This window comes from Apodemus sylvaticus, chromosome 11, assembly GCF_947179515.1.
Source record: "Apodemus sylvaticus chromosome 11, mApoSyl1.1, whole genome shotgun sequence".
NCBI classification, from domain to species: Eukaryota; Metazoa; Chordata; class Mammalia; order Rodentia; family Muridae; genus Apodemus; species Apodemus sylvaticus.
Window position 1 is genome coordinate 9,352,403 of NC_067482.1, and position 26,179 is coordinate 9,378,581.

At 43.4% G+C, this 26,179-nt stretch overlaps 1 protein-coding gene across 3 annotated transcripts in view; it reads right to left on the reverse strand.

Annotated features, from left to right (window-relative positions):
* Cops4 (COP9 signalosome subunit 4) overlaps positions 1–14,094 on the reverse strand; it is a 30,927-nt gene extending 16,833 nt beyond the window's left edge. Inside the window, exons 1-4 of one of the 3 annotated variants that reach the window (XM_052198747.1) lie at positions 13,959–14,093; positions 2,565–2,644; positions 1,933–2,084; positions 123–226 (exon numbers count right to left, since the gene is read on the reverse strand). In XM_052198747.1, the coding sequence (XP_052054707.1) occupies positions 123–226; positions 1,933–2,084; positions 2,565–2,644; positions 13,959–14,032 (410 nt within the window). In that variant the 5' untranslated portion in view covers positions 14,033–14,093. Of the gene's footprint in view, positions 1–122; positions 227–1,932; positions 2,085–2,564; positions 2,645–13,958 lie in introns of all 3 variants that reach the window. The other 2 variants (XM_052198749.1, XM_052198748.1) reach the window with 2 other exon arrangements.
* Between the last annotated feature and the right edge of the window lie 12,085 nt (positions 14,095–26,179).

The following is a 26,179-nucleotide window of genomic DNA, read 5'->3' on the forward strand; positions in this document are numbered from 1 at the left end:
AGTCTCTGAGAAGCACCTACTGCCATCTAATGCACTACAAGCATGTGTACCTCCTGTGCTAGGATTTAGAGAACAGTTAGTAACACTCATACATGCCCGTTCAAGGCCACTATTTACTATACTTTTGTCCTGTTTCCAGAGGAATCCCCACCAACACTTGGGCTGCATTTCTCCAGTCTTCTTCCTTCTCATAAATAGATGCGAGATGCTGTCTTATGGAGGCAACCTAGAATGACAGACACAGGTGCTACTCACACAGGGTTCTCACCCAGTACGTGAAGCTATAGTTAGTGCAATCACCCACTGCTTACTTCTATCAGTCTGTAGTCACAGACCAAGAGAACAGGAAACTGAAACAACACATTTCTACACTCGTCATTCAGGTAACATTTTTTCCAGCATTAAATTTTGTTTTTGTGTTGCTACAAACAATGTTGGAGTTTTCCTAAGTTTTTAAATTTTAAGTCTTACTAGGACTACTGAGATTGCTAAAGGTACAATGCTACAAAAGTCTACAACCTGAGTTTGCTCCGCAGAATTCATATGCAGATGGAAGAACAGAACTAATTCCACAGAGTGTCCTCTGACCTCCATCTGAACACAGTGGTACATGTTTGTATACACAAAGTAAGACTGAATAGAAAATCTTTACTGATGCTCCAGCTGGAGCTGCTATGTCCTAACATTGGTTTTACATTATAACTGCTGTTTTATTCAGCTTTATTAAAAAATATGTAACTGAGCAATTATCTCCTTTAAGGAGTTAATAGCATAAGATCATAAAAATAATGTGTTAGCTTATGTCCAAACCTACTGTTTTAACGTAACAGGACTGGTGGTCATATGAACTCAGAAACTGAGGCAGCTTGCACAGGCCTGCACAGGTTCAAGACAGACAGGGCCCCGCAAGGAAGCAGGAATAGGCACAGTTGATACCTAACCAAGACACTGTTTACAACTGAGACCCTTGTGGCAAAGGGGCAATCAGTCTTTCTCGGTCAATGAGCCACACTCAAGGGCAGCAGGCCCCACACCCAACTCACATGATATCTCTGTGGACTTTTTGTTTTATTTTGATTTGAACACTTTTTTGTCTTATCAGTGTTTTGCTTTTTTTGTTGTGATTTTTGTTTCTTTGGTTTTGTGGGGATTTTGTGTGTGTGTGTGTGTGTGTGTGTGTGTGTGTGTGTGTGTTTTGTTCTGGTTTTTGTTTTTTAGTTAGTCAAGACAGGGTTTCTCTATGTAGGCCTAGCTGTCCTGGAACTTGCTCTGTAGACCAAGCTGCCTCAAACTCAGAGATCAACTTGCCTCTGTGTTACAATGTTTGCTTTTTTTTTTTTAAGAGAGAAAAAAAGTACATTAAGTTGAGTGGATGGGAGATATCTGAGAGGAAGGGGTAGAGGGCAAAACATAATAAAAATATTTTATATGAAAACTTTTTTCAAAAAAATATTACTAGGAATTGGGAGCTTCCAGTTCCTGATTTTTAAAACAGAACAAAATAACAACAATGAGGGGCTGGAGAGTTGGTTCAGTGGGTAAGAGCACTGACTGCTCTTCCAAAGGTCCTGAGTTCAAATCCCAGCAACCACATGGTGGCTCACAACCATCTGTAATGGGATCTGATGCCCTCTTCTGGCATGTCTGAAGACCGCTACAGTGTACTCACATGTAATAATAACTAAATCTTTAAAAACAAAAAACAGGCTGGAGAGATGGCTCAGTGGTTAAGAGCACTGACTGCTCTTCCAGAGGTTCTGAGTTCAATTCACATCAACCACATGGTGGCTCACCGCCATCTGTAGTGAGATCTGATGCCCTCTTCTGCTATGTCTGAAGATAACTACAATGTACTCACATAAAATAAATAAATAAATCTTTAAAAACAAAACAAAAAAACCAACAATGAAATCTAGAGCTCTAGACTTTTACCTGTTCTTCAAAGGAAATGACCCGAGGCTGGATCTTCTCCAAGGTGAAATGGTAGACCTCCTTAGCTGTGCTGTCTGGCAGGTTAGGGAGGTGTGTGCAGAAATCTGTTAGCAGTTGCCGTGAGATCACAAGGCTGACGTTCTCATTCACCACTGGTTAGAGAGTGAAAAACAGGAAACATCAATAATCTGTAACTTTCCATTAAGCAATTAAATTTTACTTAAAATTACCACTTAATACATTCAATGTATTATTCAGAGACTTACATATTCTTCTTACATATTACATAATTACTTTATGCTGGGTTTTACTGATTTCTTATCTACTACAGCAAAGCAGGAAAAATACAGTAAGTTTTCTAAGAAAAGATTGGGGAAAATCCCTTGAAAATTTTACTTTCCCTTTTCTTTATTTTTGTGCAAAGGCAAAGCGCAGAGCATCTATATAAAACCTTAGTTGGGATTTCAATTATGAAGACAATTCAGTTGACAAACAGCCCAACTGTAGTGGTTATGAGTGTGGAGTCAGTCCATCTCAAAGCACGTACAACACTGGCGGTGTGAAGCAGGCCACACGGCTTTGAAGAACTACTCAGTCACACATGGCAAGCGTGGCTTTCCCATTCTACTCACTCGCTTCCACAAAAGCTTTCAATGCTTCTAGTTGTTCTGTCCCAGATAACTGAATGGCTTTTTCCAGAATCTGACGATATCTAAAACAGTATCAAATGAGAATAATGAATGTTTAGTTCTAGTTGTCAACTTGAAACAATCTAGAATCGCTGAGGAAGAGAATCTCAATGAAGAACCATCTTATTCTGACCGGCCCTTAGACACATCCTAGAGCTCGCGATACATCAATTAAAGGGTGAAGGCCTACCCACTGCTGGCGGCTCTATTCCAATCTGGGCAAGCGATGCTGAACAGAAGCGCTGAGAGGGCAGGCTGAGCGTAATCTCACGTGCGTTTGCTGTCTCTACTCTTGATGCTCTGCTGCCCTGACTTCCCAGCCATGATGGACAGCAGCCTGGAACAGTGAGCCAGAAGAACCTTTCCCCTAAGTGGCTTGTCAGGGTATTTTCTAGCAGCAGGAGAACTGAACCTAAGACATATATTGTCTAATGCAAACTCCAAAGTTTATTTACGCATCTCAGTTGTCTATGTGCTTTCTGGTTTTTGAGTCAGTTTCACTCTGACACAGGTCCAGGTCGGCCCTGAACTTGCTGTGTAGCCCAGCTCACTTGGAACTCGGTCCTCCTGCCTCTGCCTCTCAAATGCTAGGACTCTGGGCATGCCACCATGCACTGCCCTATTTATTCAGTCCTACCACTAACTTTGACAAGTATCCTGTCTTTTCAATTTACCCTAATTTCTTCCATTAATCTCTAGTTGGCAGTTTTCTTTACAGCACACCGATAAAATTGTATTTTCAAAGTTTCCAGCCCATCACAAAAAATACTAAGCCTCAGACTGGTGAAACAGCTCAACAGATAAAGTCACTTTCTGCGAATTTTGACTTCTGAGTTCCAGTCCTGAACCCACACAGTGGAGGTGAGAAGTGATTTTGCCAGAAGTTGTTCTCAAACCAAATAACTAACTAAATAAATATAAATAAACGCAATCTTAACAATTTTTAAAATAAATACTAAACCTTCAATTCTCTGTTTGTTCTTTCGAGACAGGGTTTCTCTGTGTAGCCCTGGCTGCCCTAGAACTCACTCTGTAGTCCAGGCTGGCCAAGAACTCAGAGACCTGCCTGCCCCTAAGTGCTGGGATTAAAGGACTATGCCACCACACCTAAACCTGTAATTCTAAGATGCTACCTCCAGTTTTTAATATTGAGTATTAATTTTTTTTACTTTTAAAACCCATCAGAAGAGGAGTAAATTCATAACTCTACGTTACTGAATTTAAGGTGCCACCTTCCTAAAAACTTTCCCTTTGAATCAGAACTAAAATTCCAATTTTTCTTCAAATTTCTTTTTAAAAATAAGCTACATTCTTCTTCAGCGGTGCGTTATACAGACACACAGGTGCACTATTTGAGGTGACCAGCTTTGCCTCTTGCCAGCTGCATCACCATAAACTGCAGCAAAATATAACCTGGAGAACAGGACCACCCCTAGAGACTGAATGTCTGCGTACGCACAACGCCAACTCTGCCGAGCGACTGTACTAACTGAAGGGCCTTCCTGCTCTCAGACATCTGCACCCAGTTCTAGCACCTGACCTGCTCTCCACCACCACATACCCACCACACAGCAAGTGGGTGCCATAAAGAGAGGAAGAGAAATGCTAAAGATAAACTGTGACCATTACCAGGCAATGCTAAGTTCCTTCCTAAAGCAAAGTTCAAAGAGGACAGGGACATTTTTTCCTGCTTTGTTCACTGAAATATACGATGTCTTAAAGACTGCATGGTACAAAACAAGCTATGATTCAACGCTGGTAACATTTTATTTCAGTATTTTAGTACCTTTTATTTTTTGTTCTTTTGTTAATTTTTAAGATTTATTCTTTCTAGTTATGGGTGTGTTTGGGCGAGCATCTGCCACAGAAGCCTGGGTTCCCATGGAGGCCAAGAAATCAGATTCCCTGGAGCTGGAGTTAGAGGTGGCTGTAAGCCATCCAATGTGTGTGGCTGGAATCCCAACACCAGTCGTCTGGAGAAGTAACTAATCAGAACTCTAGCCACTGACCCATCTCTCCAGCCCTCTCTTCTGTCTTTTTAAAACATTTATCACTGAGCTTGGAGACATGGCTCAGCAGTTAAAAACATTGGCTACTCTTCCACAGCACCAAGGTTTAAAGACTCACAAACAACTACAGATACACTCTGGTTACAGGGATCTAACACCGTTTCCTGGTCTCCAGGGACACTGCCACATGTACAATGCAGACATACACGCGAGCAAAATGCCCATACACACAGAACAACTTATAAAAATCATTATTGGGGGTGGGGGCAAACATGCCACAGTGTGAACTAGAAGGCATAGATAGGATCACTCGCTGAGCTGGTTATCTCCTTTACCTATGCTTGGGTTCCAAGGATCAAACCCAGGTCCCAGGAGCCCTAGTATGCATCCTTATCCACAGTCCATCTGGACAATACCACTCTTTAATTTATCTTATGCATTATTTTTTAAAAAGAGTTATTTATTATTATATGTAAGTACACTATAGCTGTCTTTAGACACCAGAAGAGGGTGTTGGATCTTACTACAAATGGTTGTGAGCCACCATGTGGTTGCTGGGATTTGAACTCAGGACCTTTGGAAGAGCAGTCAGTGCTCTTAACCAGTGAGCCATCTCATCAGCCCATGCATTATTTTTTAAAAAGCATTAAAAACTGTTTTAAATTTGTTGTTTTCTGAGATAGGCTCTCCCTTTGTAGTCCAAGTGCCCCAGGAACTCAGTCTCCCCAGAGTCTGAACTAGCTGGGCTAGCAACACTGGCTAGGTAAATGCATCTGCAAACCTAACAGCACTTCAGTCATTCAGAAAGTGGTCCAGAAGGAAGCCCAAGTAAAAAAGCAGGGCCTGAACTCCTTCAGGTCAGTGACATGCTTTGTAAGGCCCAGCTTCAAAGCTACTCTCCCGTTTCTTAACCAACTCATCTAAAAACCCTTAGACATGGTTACAGAGAGCTCTGTAAAACCACAAGAAAAGCAGGTGTGTGGGCAGAAGATAGCAAATTCCAAAGCACACAGTTAAGAAGGAAACTGTAAGCCTTTCAAGAGCACGGTGTTTCTCCTGTTCCTGAGTTTGCATCTTTAAGGAAAAGCACTGTATCAGAAACTCATTCCTACTAAGTACCCCAGTCTAGCCTCCCACTTACAGCATGTACACAAACAATTACAGCCTCAGAAAAGAATGTTTCCCTTAAGCCCATATTCACCTACTTATTGATCTGGGTGCACTGATAGGTTATACTTAATGAAATGTCATTTATCATTTTGATTGATTTTTCAAATTTGTAAATTCAAGGTTTCTTGATTCTATTAAATCAAGGTTATAGCTAAGTCTTACATTTGTATTTTATACAAACTAATATTCAAACTAATAATATACAAACTAAGGTAAGTTCTTGACAAATTTGCTGCCTAACCTAAAGTTAAGATCTGTTTGATGCTACGGGTGGTGGTGCACGCCTTTAATCCCAGCACTCAGGAGGCAGAGCAGGCAGGTCTACATGAGTTCCAGGTCAGCCAGGGCTGCAAAGAGAAACTCAGACTCCAAACATATAAATTAAAAACAGTTTTTGAAATTTATTCACTTTTACTTTGTGTATGGTGTATGGCACACATGTAGACCACAGAGGCTAGAAGATGGCTTCAGATGGCTTGGTGGTTAAGAGTGTTGGCTGAGCGGGGCGGTGGTGGCGCACGCCTGTGATCCCAACACTCTGGGAGGCAGAGGCAGGCGGATTTCTGAGTTCGAGGCCAGCCTGGTCTACAGAGTGAGTTCCAGGACAGCCAGGGCTACACAGAGAAACCCTGTCTCAAAAGAGTGTTGGCTGCTCTTGCAGAGGATCCAGGTTCAGTTCCCAGCACCAACCCGGCAGTTCACAACCATCTGTATATAGCTCTGGTCCCAACAGATCTGATGCCTTCTCTACCTCTGAGGGCACAGGCACATGCACATGTATACACAGACGCAGTCACCAGACCCGACCCCTGCCAAACAGCACAGGCGATAACCTTTGCTGAGGTCTGCCCACTAGAATTAGGTGGTAAGGTGCTACTTCTCAAGACTAGATGTGCTCTGGTCATAGGCAGAAAACTCAAGCTGAGCTGGAAGCGTCCTCCCTGCTGGTTAACCCTCTGGGGCCAGCAGGTGCTGTGAAGAACCACCTCCAACAACAGTCTCACCTAGCTACAGACCTTGCATTCTACACTGTGGATGCCCACAAGTGTGATAAAGCCAAAAGATAACCAAGCATGTTCTGACTGGATTTGACTTCTGCTTCATGGGAGGGGATTCATGTCTGATCCTGGAAACTGAGTCAAGAATCCCAAGGCTGGGGAGATTACAGGCCTTACAGGGAAGCTGCTCCAGGCATTTTGCTAAGGGAGCAGACAACAAATGGCCTTCAAATGATTATGTTTATGTTTATATATAGGGCTACCATCAGCTCTGGTCGGAAAAGCTTTTCTTTACAAGGGGGCTATGGTAATTTTAAAAACTAACAACTGGGCACCCAGGTGGTGGTGGTACACGCCTTTGATCACAGCACTTGGGAGGCAAAGGCAGGGGAATCTCTGAGTTCAAGGCCAGGCTGGTCTATAGAGTGAGTTCCAGGACAGCCAGGGCTACACCGAGAAACACTGTTTCGGGAAAAAAAAACCAAATAAACAAAAAAGGTTAACAACTGGTTAGCATGATTAGAATACATGATCGCTGAATAATCATCAATAAATGGGATTTCCTTATCTCTGTGTCTAAGGCTCAGGGAACATCACAGAAAAGGGAATGGGAAACCTGTAAGAACATGAGGGACACAGCTCTGGGCAAACACCTGCAGCATAGGCCTGCAGTCCTGAGTTCTCCCTGCAGCTATGACGGAAGGAGGGAACTGATGACTTCTGACTCACCTGCACCTGAAGACATGCACATGCACACACGGTTATAATAAATAAGTAAATAAAAAGGACAGGAGAGGCAGGGAAATATTAAGAACTTAAGTGAGCCACAAGCTCTTACTGGAGGCAACTTCTACCCCTCAAAGGCAATGAGGAGAAGTGTGGAGGTGAAGACACTTCCAGAAGAGACAAGAGGGAGGCTCCCTCTGGAGTTCTTGTAAATGTGCTAGAAACACTGAAAGGTAAGTGGTGGTGTCTGGGAGACTAACAGAACTGAAGAGATGTGATTCAAGCTATTTGCATGCCAAGCCAGGAAACACACACACCTTTGAAATAAGTCACAAATTCAATACCAAGGATTATCTAAAAAAGAAAACATGAAGCCTTTTGTCTTAGACTGCTAGCAGGTGCTGACAGAGGAAATGAAAATTCTCTCTGAAATTTGGGATCTTGGGCTTCAAATAGTCTCTAAAAAGTGCTTTCAAAATAATGTGATAATAACAAAGACCAGTAAGGCACAGGATATTAGCTAGCACCAATGAAAGCAACAATCAACTGTAACAACCAGGGCCTGATGCTGAAAGCAGAAAAACTGTAATAAACTATGCCTGGGGAGATAAGGCAAGCTTTGAAGTTCAACAAGAAACTAAAGCAGGCCGTGGTGGCACAAGCCTTTAATCCCAGCACTTGGGAGGCAGAAGCAGGCGGATTTCTGAGTTCAAGGCCAGCCTAGTCTACAGACTGAGTTCCAGGACAGAGAAACCCTGTCTCGAAAAAATTAAAAAATAAATAAAAAATTAAAAAAAAAAAGAACTGTGAAGTGTCTTTTGGAATATCAACCACCAGAAATTACAGAACTGAAAAATATTATAACCAACTTAAATACTCAACAGCAGATGAGACAGCTGAAGGACAACTAACCCAGAAAGCAGGTCTGAAGAACCATCTAGAATGAAGCACTGAAGTGGAAAACACCAGAGAGAAGGTAAAGAAGTTCCAGTATGTTGTTCTGAACAGTTTCCCTGGAGTCTAGACCAGAAGACGCATAAAGAGGAGGAGGCATTACTGAGGCAGGAATGGTGGCTCATGCCAGTAATCGCAATACGTAGAAAGCTGAGGCAGAAGATTATAGTGAGCCAGTCTGAGTTACAGAATAAACACTGTCCAAAACAAGAGGTAGACAGGTAAGCAGGCGACACAACACCCTCCCCAGGACTGTTTAGAGACTCTTATCCACTGGGCTTCCCAAGCAAGCTCAGCCGAGTAACTTCAATACTTGAACACTTTGGTGGCTGCATCTCCTTCACTCCCTGATTTATCTGTCACTCTGCGTTTGCCTTTGTTACTCTTCACATAAAAGTTTTTGTCTCCTCCATCTCAGCTTGTTGACCAAGCTAATGTAGCACAGATGAAGTGTCACTTCTAAGCCTGGACCTTGGAGGCCTTGAATGTGTCATTATCTCTGGGACCCTGGTGTCACACTAGCCAAGCACCGCACAGAAGCAGAGCTGTCCCTGTACTGGTCTACAGCTCACTGTACATGCCTGTGGGAGACCAAGTGGGAGCAGGACCATTTGGGGCAGATAATTATTTACCTCAGCCTAAGACAAACTGTTAACCTCCAAAACTGTAAACTACGCTATTATGTTCTAAGTCACTCAGTGACTTTTTCAGTGGCTTATTTCTCAATAAAAACTCAACTGCTACTTACATAAATGCATCAGAGTGAAATGGCCACAATTAAAGCAAGTGCGTGCTAACACAATTTTTACGAGAAATAATCTCTCGTTTTTTAAACATTGTATTCCAATTTAGTGGCAATGGGAAATACTGGGGGAAGATAATCAAAAGTTGTAGTATAAAACAAGATTTCATTTTTGTTAGGAAACTGAGGCAAGAAGTTTGTCATGAGTTTGAGGTGACTATAAACTATAGATAAGGAGTTTCAGGTCATGAACGAGACACTAAAAACAAAAAACAAAAAAACAAAGCCAAGTTTGGTCAAAATAATATAAGGCCAAAATTGTGGTTACATTTAGTTAGGAGCTCACCGACTAGGCTTGACTGCTATGTGACTACAGGTCGGTTGGTCTGTCTGTCTGTCTCTCTCTCTCTCTCTCTCTCTTTCTGCATGTGTGTCTGTCTGTGTATAGTCCTCTCTTTGCAGTCTCTCCCACTCTCAGAAGTTCTTTCTCACTTTTCCTAAATAAAGCTGTTTGCTTTGAAAAAAACTAAAAAGTAATTTTCTCTGTTTTCTCTTGTCCACATAATGGGGCCAATAACATTATCTACTCCCACATAGTGTTTGGCACACAAATGGTATTTATTTTGGACATGGGAATCACTAAACTGCCCTGAAGGATTAGCAGAGAACCAAAGAATCTGAGTCAAAAGGGGCTTTTGAGGTTACCCAGTTTCTCTGCCACTGCAGACAAAAGTGTGTATGCTCACACTTCTATTCCTCCATTAATAGAAAATTCTAATCCAAAGTCTACCTCACTAGAGCACAGTACAATCTTATTTTTCTTCCTTCTGAAAACATAGTCTTCTTGGTAAACAAAGGTCTTCTATTACTGAGAGGTCTTCTATAACTAACAATTTATAAAATGTTAGTAGGTCCTGGCAGGGCACATTAGTAAACCCAGTTTTGGGGAGCCTGAGGCAAAAGAAATTTGGAAGGAGTTTTAGGCCATCCTGGGCTACAGTGTTAGATGCTAGCCTGGGTTACAAGAAATTCTGTCTCAAAACAACAAACAAAAAAATAAATGTTTAAACTGCAAAGCACACCTCCCCCCCCAGCCTCCTCTGGATACCTTCCACACTTTAGAACTAGGAGGAGGAAGTTTTAAAGGGCACATTTCCATCAGATTCATTCAACAAAGATCTATAACTCATGCCCTCATATCTGCCCTCAAAGAAATAACATTTTTTTAAAATATTTATTTATTATTATATGTAAGTAACTGTAGCTGTCTTCAGACACACCAGAAGAGGGTTTCAGGTCTCATTACGGATGGTTGCGAGCTACCATGTGGTTGCTGGGATTTGAACTCAGGACCTTTGGAAGAGCAGTCAGTGCTCTTAACCGCTGAGCCAGCTCTCCAGCCCAGAAATAACATTTTTTAAAAACCGAATTCTGGTCAGGGCAGTGAGGAAATGACCAGACAAAGCAATCTAATCTATGTCCACGTGAAAGCAGGCTCCAGCTGCGCACAGGACACTATCTAAGCAGCTACGGTGTGAGGATGGGGTGTGTGTGTGCATGTAAAACAGGTTTCCAGGAGGTCACGTCTGAATCAAACGTTCAGAACCAAGTAGTTTAGCCAGCTGAGTCAAACAGGCTGTCCCAACAACTACCTTCACAGGCTCCCTCTCCACTCTTTCTCTTCCTCTTCTAAAACTTTGGGGGCTTTTTGTTCTGTTTTTTGGATTTTTTTTTTTTTTTGAGATAGGGTCTCTTTATATGGCCCTGGACTCACAGAGATTGATCTGCTCTTCTGAACCTTTATAAGAGATTAAAGAACAAAATAAAACAAAACACCCCCAACCTATATATATCACATATATAAAGCAGCCTATATCTGCAACAACCACAACAAAATGCTATTTATATGGCTATTTACTTATACTAACTTTAAATAACATCAGAAAGCATGTCTAAATGAGCTTTTAACAAGAGAAGCGGGCTAGTGAGGTTGCTCAGAGATTAAGAGCACTGACTGCTCTTCTGGAGGTCCTGAGTTCAAATCCCAGCAACACATGGTGGCTCACAACCATCTGTAATGAGATCTGATGCCCCCTTCTAGTGTGTCTAAAGACAACTACAGTGTACTTACATATAATAATAAATAAATAAATCTTAAAAAAAAAAAAAACAAAAAGAACAAGAGAAGCAATACTGTCTGGATGGTTAAAAGTGAGCTTTTGGGAAAAAACTGGATTCAAATAGAAGTTATGCCCCCTAACCCTAAGCCTTTGCTTGTCACTGATTTAACCAACATTTCTTGAACACCACACTGTATGGAACAGAAAGAATCAGGATCAGAAGTCTTGTCCTCTATAATTCCTTAAAGTGGAAGCCTTTGTGTCTCAGTTCCCAAAACAAACACCTTAAATGAACAGATGACGCTGACAATGTACACCGTAAACTATGTGGCTTACAGAACCGTGTTGTTATGAGTAAACATTGTGACTCATTCTTACCAGACAGTACGAGGTAAATACCTAAAGGGAAGGCAAGAATATTCTTAGACAAGCACTGAAGGCTGGAAATGGCTCCAAAATAAAAAGAATGCTTGCTGCTCTTCCAGAAGACCTGAGTTCAAGTCCTAGCACCTACCCAGGGGCTCACCACTACCTGGCACTACAGGCCCAGGGGACTGCACTCCGTCTTTGACCATCCACGGGCACCTGCACACACATACACACACACACACACACACACACACACACACACACACACGGCACTCATAAACATACATAAAAATAATAAGCTAAATATTAAGAAAGAAAGCAATATTGAGGGGGTGCCAACTAAGACCACATGGGCTATCATTTACCAAGCAAATTATTTCATCTACTCTTAACAGACCCACGTGATAGACCTCCATCGTGATAGGCACTCCACCTCCATCCACACTCCTGCGCAATACCACTTTGCTTCTAAGGAGTTAGCGGACTGGTCTTGTTACACTTCCATCAGTATTACAGAGCCGACGTGAGCCTTGTCAGACTCGCCTCAACCCTCGCAGCATCCATTCTTACCCTGCCAGAGCACTCTGACAAGGACGTCCCAGAAGAAAGCCAAAGTTAAACTATGGAGTGAGAATAAAAGACCCGGCCAACTAACTGCCAGGTCTCCACGCAGGCCAGCCCGAATGCAACTGCTAGCCAAGTTAATCTGCATAACCGAACCAGGCAGGATCAAGAAAACTGGCCAGGCTACACACTGAATCCCCGGGTTGGGGGGGGGGCACTTTTATACCACTAAATTGTGTATTTATTTAGCTGCAATAGGCAAAAGAAACACCCTACTGGAAACATGCTACTGTTCATCTCTAATTCAGAGCTAAAGAGGTAAGTTTCAGAAATCTTTCAAGTTCAAACACCTGTATCTTAGCTGGTAACTAATGAACTTACATTTTTCTGTAATAAAGAGAAAAAAAACCAAAGGAAATATGAGGGAATACATAAGCTAGTTTTACTTCTATCCAAATCTATAAAAGTATTAACACATGGAAAAAGACCAAACAATGAAGAGACATAAGTCAACTATTTCCAGCTCCTGGAGTAAGTCGTATGTACTTACTGACTGCTTAATAATAACTGTATGACATTTTCCATACACCAGAAACTGTGCTCAGTTATTGAAGTGTAATTGGTACACAGACACATGCTCATTTTGAAATCAGATAAGGCTAAGTCTCACCATGACCCTACCTTTTTTTTTTTAAAGCAGAAAAATGGAGATTGATGTAGTTAAGCCCAGGATATACAACTAAATTTCCCACTAATAAAGTAGACTGTATTTTCTACACAGAAAACCCAGCACAATGGCCACCTAACACATGCACCATTTCGATGGGTAGGTTTGAGCAAGAATATTTCATTAATTAGACCAACATGCTCCCAGCTGTGAGGTGTAAACGTTAGGATCAACTGAAGGCACACTTTCATTAGAGAGCAAAACTGTGAACTCTACAGAGAGACGACTAAAGCTGTTCAACAGCTGCTTGAGGGGACTGAAACAGGTCTCAATTTTTGACCTGGAGTGGCTCTAAGCACCCTACGGTTTCGACAAAATTCCAAAGCAGCCCCTGGGAATATCACTGTTCTAGGCAGCCTGGGCCCGAGGACATTCTGCCCGTGTTCTCTTCTGCAGAGTTGGTGACAGACTGAAAGTATCCAGAATATAAGGACCCACACTCGCTATGAAGGGAGAAGTTCTGGACCACATGACCACATCGTCCATACCTTCTCAGGCCCTGTCAATCCTGGAAAGCCATCTCTTAAAACACAACACAACAACTCTGCATCAAAGTCCATTATAAAAATTTACCTCCAACAAGGCGAAGGCGGGGGCGGCAGCAAACAGTCAAACTCGTGTGTTGGGCTCGCCGAAGAGACACTAAGGCAGGCAGGCGCCCGCCGCCGGGGGAGCCGTCACCATCCTTACCACGCTTCCAGAAGCCAAAGGAACGCGCAGAGGGCGTTATCAAGGACTTCAGAAGCTGGCAGTCACCCCGGGCCGTAGGACGGTCAGGACCCCAGCACACAGTCCCGACAGCTTTCTGCTGCTCCCAGCAATTACCGCCACAGCCGACTTCAGGCCCGCCCCCCTGAGTCAGGCCTAGCTCGAGCCTCCCACCCGAGAGCGCCCGTCGCCTCCAGGAAGGCAAATTTGCGGCTTCCTCCCTACTTCTGTACTCCTAGGAAATACTCACTTGCCCGCCAGATCTTTATGAGAGCCGCTTGAATTCATGAGCTGGGCCAAATCCTGTCGCACGGCAGCCGCCATCTTTCTTCCAGCTCAGCCACGGCTGCGGGACCTCTCGCTGCCAAGAAGAAACCGAGTGTGGTCCTCCAGAAGGCGGGCAGAGGGGACGCGAGATGCCATAGAGTAGCATCTTTGTGGGCTAGAGCGCCGGTAATGGGAGCCGGAATTAGCTCCGCCCTCCGGGTTGAGTGACACAAGACTCCTCTGCTCCGGTTTGAGGACCGCCCAGGTCTCCCAAGAGACGCTGGCTCTCACGCTCCGACCTGGGATTGGCTGAAGAACTTGAAGGCGTGTACTTTGTGCAACTTCAGTAAGGTCCCGGCACGTCAAATAACATCGTTTTTCCTAAGTTCCGGGTCTGATTATTATCGTTCTCCGCTCCATTCTTTAAGGCATCTCTTAAACTACCTATGTAAAGATTTGTTCCAGTTCACTATAGTCCTACACTGAAGAAAAAAAAAACAAAACAAAAACCAACCAACACACACACACACACACACACACACACACTCACTCACACACACAGAATGTCAATCCCAAAGGTACGAGGAAAAATACAACTGACCCAAACTGTCATGGCCAAATTAAAGCAAGCAATTAATGAAAGCAAGCTTTTTATTTATGTACATGAGCTGCCTTCCCCTAAAATGGAATTCGATAAGTCAGCCCTGGATGTAAGAAAGAAAAGGCTTTTATATCTCTGGGGTAAGAGGTTCCAAATGGGGAATTTGACAGACAAACTAGGCGGCGGGCAAAACAAGGTAATCACAACAGGTAGCCATAACAAGGTAGTCATAGGTGGTCGTGTAACCTATGCAGCAGGTAAGGCTGCAAGGTGGCTATGAACCACTTCTTGAAGCAAAGAATGATTTTTATTCCTGGGACAGGCAGTGCAGAACACTTTGTAGTTAAGGTTACAGGTGGAGAATAGCCCAATGTTTGACAAACAACCGTTTCATCATAAACAAGAAGGCACCTAGTTTGTCTGGAACAGAGGTTTAATGATAAACAGAAAGGAACCTAATCTTTACTATAGTCTTTACTATAAGATGGCTTCATGTCTGAAATGGAGACAGGTGGTTCTTCAGATAATTTTCCTGGGAGAGAATATACCACGATCAAGAATATGATCCTCCCACGATGAATCACTAGCATCCAGGTGTGCTGATGTCTGCGTTTCTCCACTTGTGAGGAAACTCAACTGCACAGTTTATGATAATAGTGGACTGCTTTTGGCATATTCCCTTATAAACAAATAAATAGCTAGGCTTGATGGTGGTCACTGTAATACTAGCACTCCAGAAGTGGAGGCCGGGGGATCAGGAGTTCAAGTCTATACACCTGGAATTACTAGCAACTCTGTGCCACAGAACTCTAAGATGTAGTATAGATTTACACACCTACATACGCAGATATTTTTGGGCTTTGTGTGCTCCCTTTCCCTGTTATATTCTGTGTCTTTTTAAAGTATTGGTCATACACACCACTTTGTTCAGACAATGCTGTTTTTTCACCTATTGTTCTGAAGTAATTAGTAATACTGCCCTTCATCAAGAACCTGGGCCGGGCGGCGGTGGCGCACACCTGTAATCCCAGCACTCTGGGAGGCAGAGGCAGGCTGATTTCTGAGTTCAAGGCCAGTCTGGTCTACAGAGTGAGTTCCAGGACAGCCAGGGCTATACAGAGAAACCCTGTCTCGAAAAAAAAATCTCCAAAAAACAAACAAACAAAAAGAACCTGTTACTCGAGTGACAAGTAATGTGGTCATCCTACATTTACATGTGGTTCCATTTCTTATTCGTGTATTCGTACAAAACTTCTTTCCAAAAATACAATCTAATAAATGTAAGGTTTTTGCATTCTCTTCCTTTCACAGAAAGTGACACGCCTTATTGTTCTCCTTTAGAGTTTTCTCTTCTTTCTGGTGACCTAGCCATATACGACCAGTCCCTTTTATCATTGTTTTTAAAGTAGTGATGGTATGTTATAACATACAGGACATATTAAGAATTTTTTTTTAAATAGAACAGCCAATGGTGCAGTGAATGACCTTATGTGTGCATGATGTAAGATGTGTGCAAGTAAAATACACTCCCCAAAACAAGTCAAGGTGCATACAAATTTTGGCAGGTATTTCCAAATCACACATAACAGGAGAAATCTAGTATTTTGCCCTCCAGTCCGATATATTTAGGACTGTAATTTTGTGTAGACTTACCTACAACAAATACTAAACTTAAAGCATTTCGCCATCTTGGCGTCTTACAAATGGCATGTTCTTTCTTTGGAGAAGGGGACAGAGCAAGACAAACTAAGTCAAGTGGAGCTTATCTGCACCGTTCAGACCATGTTCTTTCGGCAAGAATGCCTAACAGTGGTGAGTCTGGAAGCTCACTTTCCAGCTGGACAGCCTTTGTGTCCACGGAGTCTGTCGGCATAGACATCTCAAGGCCTGCCTGGACAACTTAGAGGGAGCAATATGAAAATAGTAAGGAAATAAAGACTGGGGGCATGGAATGCAATCTCTGATAAGTGGATATTAATTAGCCCAGAAGCCCTGAATACCCAAGGCCCAAATCAAATAACAAATGACTCCCATGAAGAAGTATGGAGAAGGTCCTGATCCTGGAAAGGATTGATGTAGCATTGGAGGGGAATATAAGGACAGAGAAAAAAAGGAGGGAGGTGATTGGAGAATGGATGGAGAGAAGGTTTATGGGACATATGGGGAGGGGGGATCTGGGAAAGGGGAAATCATTTGGAATGTAAACAAAGAATATAGAAAATAAAAATATTAAATAAATAAATAAATAAACAAACAGGAAAAAATAAAGACTGGGGGTAAGAGGTGCCAGAGAGATGGCTCAGCAGTTAAGAGCACTGTCTGCTCTTCCACAAGTCCTGAGTTCAAGTCCCAGTCACCTCACGGTGACTCACAACCATCTATAATGGGATCCAAACCCTCTTCTGGTGTGTCTGAAGACAGCTACAGTGTACTCACATAAATAAAATTAATAAAAAAAATTTTAAGGCTGGGGCGCACATTACACCTCAGTGGTAGAGTATTTGCCTATTGTGCAGGGATCCTAGACTAAATTCCTAGTCCAAGAATGAGGGAGAGAAAAAAGAGGCAGGAGAAAGAGATGGACATAGGGAACGAGGGACGAAGGGAATCAGCAGTTTCTGCCACAACCCATCCATCCTACCATCTGTGTCCTCTCTGCAGTAGAATAGCTGCCTTCCCTGAGGAAGAGAGTTCGGCTTCCCATTCAGTGTCACCAAGAATAAGAGCACAACAACTTAAGGATCTCCAGATTTTTTATTTCAGAATCAGACACTTCTCAAAGTAAAGTTCCAAGAGAAGGGACAACGTTATATAGGCAGAAGAACGAAGGACTGGAACAAGGAACGGTGAGTGTGGCACAGTGGCTCACACCTGTGGTCCCAGGACTCAGGTTGTTGGGGTGAGGGACTCATGCAGGCCGCAAGCCCATCTGGAACTCCAGACCAGTCTGGGACACACACTGAGAGCCTGTCTCAAAAGGAAAGGACAGGGGTTTGTCTGTTCTTTTCTTTGTCAGACATGACTCATTTGGTTACTTTAGGTTAATTTAGGTTAATTTGCGTTTTTGTTTCATCTTGGGTTTTTTGTTTGTTTTTTGGTTTTTCTTTTCTTTTGTTTTGTTTTTTTGTTTAGTTGAGTGTGAAAGTATGAGGCACCAAAGGAGCTTCACCAGTGTGCTCACTGAATCTGCTTCTTTGAAAAAAAGCCTCTTTCATCGTCGTTTCTCTGAAGGTGAAATAAATAGTTTGATGGTCTGCACTGCCGTGACTCACACCATTTTACAATGATAGTCTGGAAGGAGTAGGAGCTTGATCTGAAGAATGGGCTCCTGTCATTTTATTTGACACCTTTACATAAGCTCAAAATTCAGGATGTTAAGAAAACAAAACAGCACAAAACCTCTTGAGGGCTTGGTGGTTAAGACACTTGCTGCTCTTGCTGAGGACCTGGGTTCGATTTCTATCCTTATGGTGCCTTACAACTTCCTGTAACTCTAGTTCTAGGGAATTTGATGCTATCCTATGGCCTCCTGGAGCTCCCACACAGAAGCAGTAAACACGTGGTGATGCACACAAGCAAACACACATACACATGAAATAAAAATAATTAGCCTTGGACTGGAGAGATGGCTCAATGGTTAAGAGCACTGACTGCTCTTCCAGAGGTCCTGAGTTCAGTTCACAACAACCACATGGTGACTCACAACCACCCATAATGGGATCTGATGCCCTCTTCTATTGTGTGTCTGAAGACAGCTGCAGTGTATTCATATACATAAAATAAATAAATAAATCTTTAAAAAGATAAGTCTTTCAAAAGCAATTGTTAAAATCCAGCATGTAGGGTTGGGAAGATGGTTCAGCGTGTAGAGAGGAGGAGTTTGGACGCCTGGCACTCATGTAATTGATAAATAGGTTCTGGGCACTCGCTCCCTGGCCAGCCCATCTAGCAGAAATAGCAAGCTTCCAGTTTCATGAAAATAAGGCAGAGACAGATGTAGGAAGGCTGTCGGCATCCATGTATGCATGGATGGAAAAGTGCACATTCACACACTGGTGTAAAAGAACAACTGGGCTGGAGAGATGGCTCAGCGGTTAAAAGCACTGACTGCTCTTCTGAAGATCGTGAGGTCAAATCCCAGCAACCACATGGTGGCTCACAACCATCCGTAATGGGATCTGATGCCCTCTTGTGTGTCTGAAGGCAGCTACAGTGTACTTAGATTTAACCATAAATAAATCTTTAAGGCAGGACTGACCAGAGCAAGCAGAGGTCCTGAATTCAAAATCCCAGCTACCACGTGATGGCTCACAACCATCAGTACAGCTACAGTGTACTCATATACATAAAATAAATAAATCTTAAAAAAAAAAAAAAAGAACAACCAGCCAGGCAGTGGTGGCACACACCTTTAATCCCAGCACTTGGGAAGCAGAGGCAGGCAGATTTCTGAGTTCGAGGCCAGCCTGGTCTACAGAGTGAGTTCCAGGACAGCCAGGGCTACACAGAGAATCCCTGTCTCAAAAACAAACAAGCAAACAAAAGCGCAACCATAACAACACGCTCAATGTTTCTGAATTACTATGGAGTTTAGTAACCCCCGTGGGATTAGTCTTTGTTCCTTATTGGGACCTCATTTTTCACGTAACCAACCTCTCTTCGGCTTGTCAGGATGGGCAGTGTGGCCGCCCTTTGCACTCTGTGTGTGGCTAAGTACAATAAAGATTACCTGAAGGCAAGGACCGATAGCAGATCTGATCATCGGGACAGCTCCCGAGTGACTTCCAGGAGAGCAGCAGACACATGCATGGCCCCGCCCCCGAGCGAAGGGGACTGGTCCAGTCCCTAGCAAGCGCAGAGAGAAAGCTCCTCAGACATCATCACAGTGCCCAGCTGGAAACTTAGAGCTTGCTTGTTTCTGAAATCCCCCGTGTAACCTTTTCAAACTGTTATTAACTACAGGAAGTTGAAATCTCTGAAAGTATAATCAGGAAGTTGTGGCACAAACCTCGACCTGTGTATCATAAACGGGACACACGACCTCACTGGGGTCACATGTGCGGTATAGTGGAAGCAGATGGTGTCAGATGGAATTGAGAGTTACTATAACTAAGCGGTCGGTGAGCCTGTTCCTTCTCTGGAGTCCACTAAGGCTTGAACAATAGAGGCTTTTCTGCATCTGTTTCTACTGTCATTTCTTTGAATATTCAGAAAGCTCAAAGAGTTTGTTCCTGATGCCCAATGTTCTTTCTAGAAGTCATTGTGAAACCTGCCATAGTTGGTTCCTTCCATACTCAACATATTCACATTCTTTCTCTCTTGCCTCCCCCTGAACATCCTTCCTTTCTCTTAAAAAAAAATAATTTATTTCATTTATATCAATATCTGCATGTACACCTGATGCCAGAAGAGGGCATCAGATTCCATTACAGATGGTTGTGAGCCACCACGTGGTTGCTGGGAATTGAACTCAGAGCCTCTGGAGGGCTTTTAGCCATTGAGCCATCATCTCTCCAGGCCCCTGAACAGTCTTTTTTTTTTTTTTTTTTTTTTTTTGAGTTGGAATTTCCTGTATCCTGGGTTGGCCTTTAATTTGTAATTTTATAATAACTGAGGATAACCTTGTGCTTTTGATCCTCCAGATCTCCACTCCCACATGGCCTTATATTCACATGATGCCACTCCTAGCTAGGCGATGCAGTGTGTGTGTGTGTGTGTGTGTGTGTGTGTGTGTGTGTGTGTGTAGGCCAGAAGCTGATGTTAGGTTTCATCGTCTCTTGCTGTCCACCTTATTTTTTGAAATAGGAAGCTCACCAATCATCAATTAGAGCTGGAGCTCAGCAACAGGCTGGGCAGTTTGGCCAGTGAGCTCTAAGGACCCACCTATGCATGCCACCAAGCACTTTGTGAGGGGGGTCGGGCGGCGACCCCCCTCAGCTTTTATAGGGCTCTCACAGGAGTGGGAGGAGCTGAGGATGGCAACTCAGGTCCTCACAAGCACCAGGCAGGCGCTTTACCATCTGAGCTACCTCCTGAGCCTCAGATATGCATCCTCCCTCCCTTCTTCCTTCCCTCCCTTCTTCCCTCCCTCCCTTCTTCCCTCCCTCCCTTCTTCCCTCCCTCCCTTCTTCCCTCCCTCCCTTCCTCCCTCCTTCCCTTCCTCCCTTCCTCCCTCCCTTCCTTCTTTCCTCCCTCCCTTCTTCCCTCCCTCCCTTCCTCCCTCCTTCCCTTCCTCCCTTCCTCCCTCCCTTCCTCCCTCCCTTCCTCCTTTCCTCCCTCCCTTCCTTCCTCCCTTCCTTCTTTTTAAATGTACAGTGGTATTTTGCCTGCATGTACGTCTGTATGAGAGCCTCAGATCCCCTGGATCAGGAGTTAAAGATGGCTGTGATCTGCCACGGGGGTGACTGGAAGAGCAGCCAGTGCTCTTAACTGCTGAGCCAATCTCTCCAGCCCAGCCAAGGCATTCTTCATGTTAATTTTTAATGGTAGCAATCTACAAATCATCTGAAAGGGGGTTTTAAATGAAGTGATATGTTTTATTAATTTGGGTTTTTTTGTTTGTTTGTTTGTTTGGTTGGTTGGTTTGGATTTTTTGATTTGGTTTTTTGAGACAGGGTTTCTCTGTGTAGCCCTGGCTGTCCTGGAACTCACTCTGTAGACCAGGCTGGCCTCAGAAATTCGCCTGCCTCTGCCTCCCAGAGTGCTGGGATTACAGGCGTGCACCACCACTGCCTGGCTAATTTTGTGTTTTCTGTTGGTTTTTGTTTCTGTTTCCAAAAATCTTAAAGGAGGGGAAAACCAGGAAAAAACATCTCTGCTCCAAGTCTCTGCAGCCATGTAGGAATGTATAAACAACTGGTGTGTTTAATGTGGTCAAAATTCAGAGCTGTAAAGATGTTTTAGTCTCTTTTCATCCTCACTTTGGATTAGACTGGCAGTAATTTGCCAAACAAAACCAGCCACACGGCCAGGGATTTCTTTCCTGGAGGAATGCCCCTATCTGGAAAGGAAGGTTTTCCTGACTTCCTGGTTGTTGTAGGAGCAGTTTTACTAAACATTTTCCATGTAAAAGGGACGTGTCACTCTGAGATATAGTACTAACCTAGATGGTGCAAAGCCCCCTCGAAAAGCCCTGGGTTCCTTCCCAGGGAGGGGCAAGCGGGACAGGGGAGGAGGAAGGATTTCTCTTCCCAGGATGCTGGACTCTTATTCCTCATGGCTCATGTCTAAAAGCTCTATTTCCAGATTTTATATCATCCATAGAAAAAAGCAAAGCCTTCTGTCCAGAAGATTCTTACTCTGTTCACAGGAGTTAGCTACTTAGAGAGGTACATCTGCGTTGACTTGAGAGAGAGAAGCACACAAAAGAATTTGGGGCTGGAGAGATGGCTCAGTGGTTGACAAACTTGGCTATTCTTCCAGTGACTCACAACTGTCTGTAGCTCTAGTCCCAAGGGATCGATGCCCACTTTTGGTCTCTTTGGTCACCAGGCATGTATGTGGTGCACATGGATACATGCAGACAAAACATTTATATACATAAAATAAATCTAAAAACAAACAACAGTTTGCCCCAACTCAGACCTGCTGAGTCAAAACCATCACATCAGTAACACACCATTAAGTGATTCGTGAGCATTTAAAATTGGGAAGCTGACTGGTGTGAGTTGTGTGTCTTTAATCCCAGCACTTGAGAAGCAGATCTCTGTGAATACCAGGTCTGAGAGAGAGAGAGAGAGAGAGTTACCCGGAAGACCAGGGTTCAGTTCCCAGCACCCACATCAGGCCTCTGACATCTGCCTATAACTCCAGCTCCAGGGAAATGGATTCCCGCTTCTGGTCTCTGTGGACACTTCACCTTTTCGTGTATATAGCCACACAGAGATACACGTAATTAAAAATCATGACTAAAAAAAAAAAAAAAAAGTTGGCCTGTTGAGAAGCATCTAGCAGATCTTAACACCATTGGGTTGCGCATTCCAATCAGTGAACTCGGCTCCAGTAATGCTGTTTCTCTGGCCAGGAATCTCCCATTACAACAACCAACCAGACCGGCAGGCGCCAGCCCCTCGGCACTTCCTACAGATGCGAGGAGGAAGACATCCCGGACCCCTGCTTCCTGGTGTACATTCCTGTGTACCTTGCCCCACCCAAGCCTGCCTCACTGGAGAAGAAATGAATGTGATTACGCGATTAAGTGCGATTGTGTGCGTGTGCCGTTGTCTTCCGCCAGATCTTAGGTGCGCGCTGTTGTCTTCGCACGATCCTAGGTGCGAGCCACTGTCTGTTGCATGATCCTGTGTGTGTGCCGTTGTTGTCTTCCACACCATCTAAGCTCACGCCCTCTTGCCTTAGGTGCTGCTGCGAGACCATCTGTTTTAGAATCATCCTGTGCTTTCTAACCTATTCCAGCACAGTCAGCTCCCCAGATGCCGGTGTTCCTTTAGGGGATTGATGGTGATGGTAGATGACAGTGCCAGAGCTAGGAATGCTCTTAAGGCTGTATCAGTAACTTTGACCTTTCCATGGGACAGAACCAGAAAATGTGTATTTTAGAGATGAAATAACTCATGAGTTTATGCACATAAATAACCTCTTTGGTGTTATGTCTGTGTTGTCTTCTTTTCTTAAAAAAAAAAAAGATTCATTTATTGTTATATGTAAGTATACTGTAGCTGTCTTCAGACACAGGATGGTTGTGAACCACCATGTGGTTGCTGGGATTTTTTAAAAATATTTATTTATTTTATTTATGTGAGTATACTGTGAGTATATTTCTTCAGATATACCTGAAGAGGGCATGGGATCCCATTACAGATGGTTGTGAGCCACCACGTGGTTACTAGGAATTGAACTCAGGACCTCTTAAAAAAGAGCAGTTAGTGCTCTTCTGAGTCAACTCTCCAGCCCTGCTTGCTGGGATTTAAACTCAGGTCCTTCAGAAGAGCAGTCAGTGCTCTTAACCCCTGAGCCATCTCTCTAGCCCCAATGTCATCTTCTTTCTCTTTCTCCTTCTCCTTCTCTTCCTCCTCCTCCTCCTCCTTCTTCTTCATTTATTATGTATACAGTGTTCTGACTGTGTGTATGCCTACAGGCCAAAGAGGGCATCAAATCTTATTCTAGATGGCTGTGAGCCACCATGTGGTTGCTGAGAATTGAACTCAGCCAGAGCTCCTAACCTCTGAGCCATTTCTTCAGCCCCCACATCTGTGTCTTCTAATTTCTGCTCCCAGAATCCCAGTTAGCAAGTATATTAGGGGAGTCAGATTCAGACTGTCCCACAACTATTCTTTATATTTGCCTCACAGTATGCTTTCAACAGGTTCTGAGTAACAGTGCTAACACCACTACAGAAATAAGATTAAGAAAAACAGCTGAGGGGGGCAGGGCGATGCCTCAGCAGGTGAGGGAGCCTGTTGCCAAGCCTGGTGACCTGAGTTCTATTCTGGGGACACACATGGTAGAAACTGAGAGCCTTGACATGCATGCTCTCACAGACAGACAGACAGACACACTACCAACACACACACACACACATACACACACCACCACCACCATACACACCACACACACACACACACCACCACCACCACCACCACCACCACCACCACCACCTCACATCACACACACACACACACAGTAGGCCTGGGGAGGGTGTGTAGGAGGTGCAGCTACAGATGGTCCTGAGCTGCCGCGTGGGCACTATGATTTGAATCCTGGTTCTCTGGAAGAGCATCCAGAGTTCATAACTGCTGAGCCATCTCTCCAGCCTCCATAACTAGTTCTTCAATAGATTTCTCAGAAAAGCTTCATTGGCAACTATATTCTTCCGTGCTCTGGAATATTGTGATTGCAGGTGCCTTATCTATTTGAAAGTCAGATGTGTTTGGTATTATAAACTGACATACCTTCCTTGAAAATCTAAACATATTTTCTAACTGGAAAACATCTGACAAGAAGAATTTTGCTGTCACTATAAATCATTTGTTTCCCCCTAAAATGCTCCCAGGTTTTTCCCTCTAAAGTCTAGTAACTTTACTGGGCAATGTGTCAAAGTTGGACTTCCAGATCCACTACTTTCAGGTGTAAAATGGCCTCCTTCAATGTGTGGTTTTTATATTTCCCCCACTATTACATTCTGTATTCTGTCAGAGTATTCTGTACAAGGTTTCTTTGGTTACTTTTGTTTTTTGTTTGTTTGTTTGCTTTTTTGTTTTTTGTTTGTTTGTTTTTGCTGTTTTTTTTTTTAGCAGACTTTCATTATACAGTCCAGGCTGGACTTGAACTTTTGATCCTCCTGCCTTTGGCGCCTGAATGCTCGGATTGATTATAGACATACACCGCTATGCCTGGCTCTTTTGGTCTCCTTCTTCAGAAACTATTATCATCATTGTTAGCTCTTTATCTTCCCATTTTTATTCAAAACCTTTTCAGGATATGTTTATATTTCTCTGTCTCTGTCTCTGTCTCTGTCTCTATGTCTATGTCTCTGTCTCTATGTCTCTGTCTCTGTCTATGTCTATGTCTCTGTCTATGTCTATGTCTATGTCTCTGTCTCTATGTCTATGTCATGTCTATGTCTATGTCTCTGTCTCTGTCTATGTCTCTGTCTCTGTCTATGTCTATGTCTCTGTCTATGTCTATGTCTCTGTCTCTATGTCTATGTCATGTCTATGTCTATGTATCTGTCTCTGTCTCTGTCTCTGTCTGTCTCTGTCTCTGTCTCTGTCTATGTCTATGTCTATGTCTCTGTCTCTGTCTATGTCTATGTCTATGTGTGCAGAGCCCAGAAGAGAGTCCCCAATCCCCTAGAGCTGGCTTTACAGGTGGCTGTGACCTGCCTGGTGCAGCGCTGGGAGCTGGATTTGTGTACTCTGCAGGAGAAGGAGGCGCTCCTGCCCACTGAGCCTTCTCTCCAGCCCTTGCTGTTTCTCTAACAGCATTGCTTGTCTTGTTAGTTCCTATTGGCTTTCTTCTGGTTTAATTCTTTCTTTTCTTTTCCAGGAATTTTCTCGAGCCTTGCATATGCTGGACAAGCACTGTGCATCTCAGCTGTATCCCCAGCATTAACCTTTAACTAAAAAAAAATTTTAATTATTATTTAAAAAAATTTAAATTATTTTAAGAAATCATTTTATTTTATGTGATTTGGTGTTTTGTCTGCATTTATTTCTGTGTGAGGATGTTGGATCCCTGGAATTGGAGTTACAGGCAAATATGAGCGGCCATTTGGTTACTGGAAATTGAACCTGGGTCTTCTGGAAGAGCAACCAGTACTCTTAAATCATTGAACCATCTCTCCAGACCTGACACTTTAAATTAGTTTCTGAGTCCTGCCTCTCATGTAAATCTTACCATGTTGTCCCAGTCCCAATCATTTTCCTTATCGATTTTGGTAGCATGAAAGTATATTTAAAGCTTTTTAAAAGGTGTGTGCTAGGCAGGCACTATGACTCAGCAGGTAACTGCATTTGCAGCCAAGCCCGACAATCTGCGTTCAGTGTCTGGTCCCCAGGCTGGAAGGAGACAATGTGCCCTGGCAGGCTGTCCTCTGCCTTCCTCAGGCACACAAGCACAAAGTGAGTAAAATGTGAAAAGCTGCA